The 8,122-nt window shown below is 36.9% G+C and overlaps 1 protein-coding gene across 1 annotated transcript; it reads right to left on the bottom strand.

The window, feature by feature from the left end:
* Positions 1-771: 771 nt before the first annotated feature.
* Positions 772-7,389, bottom strand: LOC122403134 (glutamate dehydrogenase, mitochondrial). Its single transcript, XM_043406485.1, has 8 exons — positions 6,794-7,389; positions 3,417-3,617; positions 2,594-2,827; positions 2,359-2,516; positions 2,124-2,279; positions 1,838-2,048; positions 1,598-1,752; positions 772-1,513 (listed from the first exon to the last, which is right to left on the bottom strand). Exons 1-8 carry the CDS (start codon positions 7,224-7,226, stop codon positions 1,397-1,399), a joined length of 1,665 nt encoding a protein of 554 aa, XP_043262420.1. The 5' UTR covers positions 7,227-7,389; the 3' UTR covers positions 772-1,396.
* Between the last annotated feature and the right edge of the window lie 733 nt (positions 7,390-8,122).

The following is an 8,122-nucleotide window of genomic DNA, read 5'->3' as shown; positions in this document are numbered from 1 at the left end:
TATCATCCAGTCCAATACCCAAACTTAACTTTGGTAGTTGAATTGTTATTTAGGCTGTCATGTACCTTCTTGATCAGCGTTGTGTTTAAACAAAATCTCCCCCTTCCTCCGAAGGCATCGGTGGCGATGCCAACGTTCTCACCGTGAGTACGCTGATCGGAGGACAAGCGGTTGTTGCCCTACCCCAACTCCAGCAGGTTTTTGTGTAGGCAAATCTGGCACATTATGCGATCCCCAACTTGAATGGGATCTCTCAGGCCTCCTGAGGTCGCGTGGATCCGTCTTGTTTTGTATTAAGTTCCAGTTTTTACTATTGCCAACGCCAGATGTGTAGCGCAAATCAGAGACAACAGCCCCTGAGCTTTGTTAAGACTCTTTTTGCTGGGTATGCCATGTATTATCTATCTCCAGTGAGTGGCAGCGGAAACCTTTTCAAAGAGTCCCCTTGTTCGTTAAGCCACACTCTAGAGTTGCGTCTAAGTGATGATGCTTTCCACAGCGGTCATCTTTTTAAAAATCTCCTACGCTGCGAAGGTACACATCAATGGCAGCCGGTGTTATTTACATACTTTTCCTCTCATATAATTGAGAAGATTTATTTCGTTATAAATTGAAAAAACTGTTCTGTAATAGTTCCATACTTGACATATTTATATTTTTTCAAATTTGAAATACCTATATCCATAGTTACGAGTACACGCGTACTTTTTACACAAAATTAGCAAACGAGCGTGGAACGCAAAATGAGAGGGTCGAATAATAAGAACAAAATTGAATAAGAGCACATATTTATTGATATACTCTTGAAATGTATAACAATGTTGTATGACATCGCCCTCCTTGATTTAATAGAAATGAGTCTCAGTTATAAATGACATCTTTTAAAGTGTTTCTTATAGATACATTACGGAGAAATTGCCTGTCCGAGGTAATTATACTTTACAATTATTCGGCTTAACGACTCCTGTATGAATCTATTTAAACATTAAGATACATTTGGATAACAAGTGAAATATAAAAATGCACTAACGTTGTATCGATCGATTTCGTACTCGTATTGCAGAGTAAAGTTGTGAATACTTTTGTTTTAGACACCACTTTGAATAGCAGTGTCTGATTAATACACTTTCTCGTACACGCACATATACCTGTATTTACGTGGACACGTGCGTGCGAAGGAATTTATTAGGCAAACTATTACAATGCATTCGAGAAACCTATCACGTTGTGCACGAAATATTTTCACTGCTAGTTTTGGTCTTTTGTCAGTGTGACTGGACAGCACCAGCTGTGAGAGATCGTGAAAGTTTTTAAAATACTGGCTCATAATTTCTTACGGTCGCCACATTAGTGACCTAGATTTATGTAATTTACTTTATACTCTGATATTTCATACTTAAAATGCGAGACCTGCTTCGGAGTAAGTTGTAAATATCTTTTCGATCGAATTAACGTAAGCTGCTGTCCTCAAGTCCAAGCCAAGATTGAATTTCATTGCAGTTTTCATGATAGCCTGTAAAAAATACGAAGGTAGCATACAAAGTTAATAATAATACAAGAAGTTATTTGCCAGTTGAACAAAATGTAACACACTTACTCTAGCGGATCTTTCCATCGTATAGTCCAAACCAGAATGAACAATATCTTTTTCGGAAGCACCGGAGATACGTTTCTGGAACGCTTCGGAAGGTGTAACAGGAATTCGGCCACCGACACGGCCAAACCTGCGTTCTAGCGACTCTTGTACAGATTCTACAGAAACACATGAATGTATTCATAATACCATCGATTTAATTAGAAAGTATTGCATTATCGTGCTAACGATGCAAGAACATACCCAACAGGTGATAGTTGGATTCCCTTTCGTATTTGAAAGTAAGTCGACCGTATGACACGTGATTCAAATTCTTTAACCATTCGAAGAAAGATACCGTAACACCACCAGCGTTCATGTATAAATCTGGTATGACGAGAATATTTCTATCGATCAAAATTTTATCGGCAGCCGGGGTGGTTGGCCCATTAGCAGCTTCGGCTATAATTTTAGCCTATGCACAAAGAAAGAAATGAACAATCGTAAAAACAAAAAAATATAACGTATACAGATCAAAGAGAAAATATACCTGAATACGTCCAGCATTGTCTTTGTTAATAACTTTCTCGATAGCGGCGGGTATAAATATATCACAAGGTTCGTACATCAGATTTTCACCCTCGTATGGCTTAGCACCAGGAAAGCCCACGATAGTCCCATTTTCAATACGGTAGTCTTCCAGTAGCTAGAGAACGAACGAATCCCATTAAAGATATTACATCATCGGTGTTACACGTTATTTACGGACCAAGGACGTTGCTTACTTTAGGGTCGATGCCTTCCTCATTATAGATAGCACCATCGTGTTCAATTACTCCTATACAGGTAGCGCCAGCACGATGCAAGTAACGCATCGAGTGCAGACCAACGTTACCAAAACCTTGCACGATGAATGTTTTTCCTCCCCAGCCGGGTGTAGTGCCTAAAATCGGTCCAGTTCATAGATTCCATACACCATACAAGAAGCAATTACGAAACGATAATATTTAAATACAACACCGATTATGCTCATATAATTGGCTTCGTTGATAAAGTTCTCCAATCCATGAAATACACCACGACCAGTCGCGGATATGCGTCCATGAATTCCACCTTGATTGATAGGTTTACCAGTGACACAAGCGTGAGCATTGATATCTAAATGCCCTATGGTTTTTGCGTAAGTGTCAGCGATCCAAGACATTTCTCGTTCTCCAGTTCCCATGTCAGGAGCAGGCACGTCGACACCCGGCCCTTTGGATCAAAATGTGTACATACTTTCTCAGTCTTACTTAATAATTTCATAGTCAGCATACAGGGTAGGCCATTTAAACGAGAATATCTAAATACTTTTCCAATCGCTAAGTTTACTCCTTCGAATAGTTTTAACACGTTCGCAGTCCGTTGACCTAAATGTGGGTCAGCATACTTCCTACTCATACGTCCTCCGATATGTGGATCAAGTAGAATCCGAAATCTCATAGGGTAAACTGGTGTCAAAAATAACACGCAGGAATTGTAACATGTGAAATAATTTAAAATTTAATTTCATATTGGACTGTGAACGTGCCAAATCTATCCTAAACAAATTCATAGATTCGATTAAATCGTTTGTAAAAGAAATTGCATTAATCAATTACCGAAATAATAGGCAGCACGTGCGAATTATTTGAGTGAGTAAATCTTATCGCGACCAACTGAGCAAACAAACGGATTATCAAACATAACGATGAAAATATGGTACTTAGTGTCTTCGTAAACATTCTTATAAAGATAAAATTAAGATTGATGGGTCTGGGTCTAGTCTTTCTTTTTTAGCTGGCCTAAGATTCGGGACTCTCACCAATAAATCCTTTCTTCGCGAGTTCCAACGTGAATCTCCTCGTGATCTTTTCGAGCTCGTGTTCGGAGTACAATTTAGGATTAATCTTGATCCCGGCTTTAGCTCCGCCGAAAGGAACGTCCACACAAGCGCACTTGAAAGTCATTAGCGCAGACAAAGCCTTCACCTCGTCTCGCGATACGTCCATCGAGAAACGGATACCTGAAAAAGAAACAGCAACGACGCTGTAATATTTCTGATAATATTCGAGTTCGATGCTGACACAACAACGCTAAATATAAACTGCAAACAGTGGAATGTCAGCAGACAGTGTGGATAATTTCACATAAAATCTGTTAATATTATTTCTACTGAAGATACCTTTAAAAATTTTAATTTGAAATTATTTTCTAAATTCCAGTTATGTTTCCTCGATAATATTAAAAATAACAATTATTTCCACAGTTATTTGCATGCAAATGTAAAGATGTCAGAAGATATTTCTTGATCGAAATAGGTATGCATAAAACAGCTGTAGAAACAATGTTAAGTGTACAAATAACTGATAAGAATCGTGTTTAAAATGATCTTCGGTATTTATAGAATGTATTAACTATCGTTCGAGCATACAATTTTGTACCCTTGAATGAGAAAACTTAAGCGATAAAAAGAACTTGTTACAATAATTTGGAGCAATAAAAAGTATATCGTAAAATTGTGCGATTTACAGTTTCTACAGGCAATTTTAAATTTCTTCGAAACAAGTTACGCAACAGTTGCTTATTCAGGAAATCGACGGACAGGAATAAAAGGTGTGACTACTTTATTGAAATAACAATCTGAAAACAAGAAAAACGTATAATCGTTACGACTTTTATAAATCAATCTCCAGGCGATAATATTTTGTTAGAGGTGTTAACCGAGATCCTTCGAGAGTCTATTTTTATTCTACAAAATCAATCAGCGCGGAAAGAAGACCAACGAAAGTAGTCGATATTACGCAAATATTATTGTTGCAAAATAGTCGTACGTCGATGGTCAATCCGGTTCTTATGTATCTCAGTGAACACGTTAATGACACTCTTAAGTAACATCTGAAAGGTATGCTGGATATTTGTGCAAGATCAATGGGAACAAATATTTTTGAACGGCATACGTTTGAAAATGTCACGAGTCGTCGTCGAATGTTCGATCGATGTATCGTCTGTTTCTTTATTCGCTGTTGGCGAATGTGTGTCCGTTAGATAAGAAAATCAGAGGTCTGACTCGTCGAGGACATTGACCTTAATGCATCGTGACATTGGCAAGATATTCGCAATTGCCAAACTCCCGAATTAAATCGCGAATCAGATGATTAGCTAATGTTTGGCAGGGAAGAAGAAAAAGGCAGACAGCTTGGCATCATCGAGTAACTCTTTTTCGCATCACCTTATTCTAACTACAGAGCAAAACGATACGTTCTATGAGTCATTTTCGACAAATGTTTCTAAATTTTCCTAGTTCTTTTTGCAATTTATTTAGCAACGAATTGGTCAATAAAGGAACAATCCCCAAAGCTAACATGTTAGTGTTTTGTCAAAAAATCTACAAAGGTTTCTTAATTTTTATAAATTTTCCTAGTTTTTTTTGCGATTTATTTAGCAATGAATTGGCCAATAAAGGAAGAATATTTAATGCCCCAAAACTAACATGTTGGTGTTTTATCAAAGAATGTACAAAGGTTTCTTAATTTTTTATAAATTTTCCTAGTTTTTTTAGCGACTATTTATCAACGGATTGGTCAATAAAGGAAGAATCCCCAAAGCTAACATGCTAGTATTTTGTTAAAAAATGTACAAAGATTTCTTAATTTTTTATAAAGTTTTATAAAGTTTTATAAATTTTCCTAGTTTTTTTTCGATTTATTTAGCAACGAATCGGTCAATAAAGGAAGAATATTTAATCCCCAAAGATAACATGTTAGTGTTTTATCAAAAAAAGGTTTCTTAATTTTTTATAAAGTTTTTTATAAATTTTCCTAGTTTTTTTGCGATTTATTTAGCAACGGATTGATCAATAAACGAAAAATCCCCAAAGCTAACATGCTAGTATTTTATCAAAAAATGTACAAAGGTTTCTTAATTTTTTACAAATTTTAAGGAAAAAGCTACAATTATCACGTTTCGATCCCTGTAACAATAACAATTAATTGTCAGTAGAACTCGAGTAAATTAAATTACGAAAATAAACAAAATGATTATAAAGAACGATTGATGACTGAGCAATCATAAGGAACGGTCATCTAAAGGAATCTGTTTACTTGGCTCACGAGACATGCCCACCAATTCTATATCGCACGTGATTACTAAAGACAAGCTTATACAGATTTACATCAAGGAGATGATAATACGCACTTATGTGCTAATAATATCTTTATCAACGAATCATAAAGTGGTTCCACATATTCGACATTCGCAAAGTGTCGAATGTGTCGGTTTTAATGTCGTTTAGAAAATTAAATTAGTCCCGACAAATTTAGAATCATAAACGACTGCTTAATCGGTGTAACCTAATCTCCGTGAGTAGCACTGTTTTCATACGCAGACTAAATGTAAACATTCGTCTGTTATCCCATGTCCATTTAATCGTGAGTTATTAAAATACAACTTCGATAATTACTGCTTGTTGGTTTTTTATGTTTCTATCTGAATGATTATGTTCGGTGATCAGAAACAAAAACATTACGGTATACGTAGCAATGAAATGAAAGTTGGTTTTCGGATATTAACCTTCTGCAAAGATTATTTAATCGAAAGTAGAGCATCATAAATAATGATCAAAAAATTTCGCTACTTGTTATAGATATACTCTCGATAATCTGGTCTTTCAGAATCGAGGTTAAAACCGCGTTGTAACATATGCACGAAGCCGTAAAATCGACAGAAGCGTCACGAGTTTAAACGTATACGTACAACGAATACTTAAAAGTAACCAGTCGGTTACAGCAAATTAAAAAATGAAACATAGAAACCGTTATAAACATTTTGTGTTTAAATAAATGAGAACTTCATCGCGATTCAATGCGAATTTAGTCTAGCTAAATATTTCTTGCGTCCCTCACGATATCGTCACCGATGACGTAATTGATGTATTCACTAAATCGAATTCGAGTGACTTGAGGCAACCGCGGTAGAAAGAATGATTTTACAAAATTACACCTATTTTTGCCTGTATGGGGATATAAATGATAACCATGCTATATATCTGTTTAATTATTACAAATAGAATAACGGAAGTAAGATATACGGAAAGTACCTCTGAATTTACGTTAATAGATATAAGAATCGTTACTATTTTATATTCAAGGAATAATTGAACGAGCAATCATAGTAATGTTCGAATGAACGTAAGTGATTTACCTCCTTTGCAAGGTATTCTATGGGTCGAATGTTGTGCGCGGTATCCAGTGATCATTTCATAATCGCCAGAATCGCGTCTCAGGGGGAATGAAGTCTCGAGAATATGGTCACATGATTCCATGAGCATCAGAATACCCTTAACTTTTTTCTTCCTTTCCTCGACGGTCACCCTGGTACGTTTGCCGATATCCTCGACCAGTTTGCCTTCAATGATCTGGCAGGCTCGATGAAAGAAGTACTCAACCATGTCAAAGAACTTTGGGTTAGAATCTGTAGGGACATCCTTCAATCGTTCAGGTATCTGATGTTCAGCGTAACCACGTACTTGAAACGCCGGCACGATACGTATCAATGTATTATGAACAATGTCATTATTACTCGGCACTTGTTTCAAGGTAACTGATGATCTCGTCAATTTTCTTACGTGAAACATTTTGCAACTTCTTTGTTAACTCTAGCAATACACGGTTCAAAATCTTTCCTATGCACTTGAAACGTCTGTTCTTCCCTCTCTACTGTTTCTCGATCCTCTCGAAGCTCAGTCTCTCGGCCGACTACGCGAGCTACCGTGTTCCTTTAATACCGATCGAAACAACCTTGCTTGTCCAATGTGTTTTAGATACAACTCTACCACCTCACACCACCCTGCTTGCCAACGACATAATCTGATCACTTCAGTTTCTTGCCAACTCGAGATTTTCTCTATAACGTATGCAAGATTTTGCCAACATATACTTATAAAAACTAACCTGTGCGATTCTATGGAGATTTTGTTACGTTCACGTTGTCTATTCTTCGCGTGCATCGGTCACCGACACCGACGCAGTGTGGCCAGATCTGGCATAATTGAGTGCATCGAAATCGACAACAGTGACGACGAACTTCCTTAGCGTCTAACGGAATGGTGGGGATAGCAGGCATACACTACCGCACGAGCCACGTGTACGTGAGCTCGGCACTTCGCACAACTTCGGCAAATCGATAAAGAACGCTAGTGTGAGCCTTTCCTTCTTGCTCTTGTAAAAGACAAAACAACTGAAATACGACCTCGCGATAATCGGCATACGATTCCAAGTCTCGACTGCCCCAGCATTTTTACTTTCCGACCTATATGTAAGGTATAAGGAAATTTATAAAGTATCATAATGAAAAAAAATTTTGAAATTTTTTTTTAGCGGAAATACACGTTTTGGGACCCCCTGATCATATTGTGACTATTGAAAAAAACGATATTTTTTTTTGTTCCTATGCTATTGACATGATTGCGTCTAAACGGCTGAATGAATTTCAATGAAACTTAACATTTAAGTCTTATGTTCTCGTTTTAAG

The sequence above is a fragment of the Colletes gigas genome, unplaced genomic scaffold (genome assembly GCF_013123115.1).
Source record: "Colletes gigas isolate AHSC1104 unplaced genomic scaffold, ASM1312311v1 Colletes_gigas_Sc00044, whole genome shotgun sequence".
NCBI classification, from domain to species: Eukaryota; Metazoa; Arthropoda; class Insecta; order Hymenoptera; family Colletidae; genus Colletes; species Colletes gigas.
Note: the sequence above shows the minus strand (reverse complement) of the source record. Positions and strands in the feature narration are given on the sequence as shown.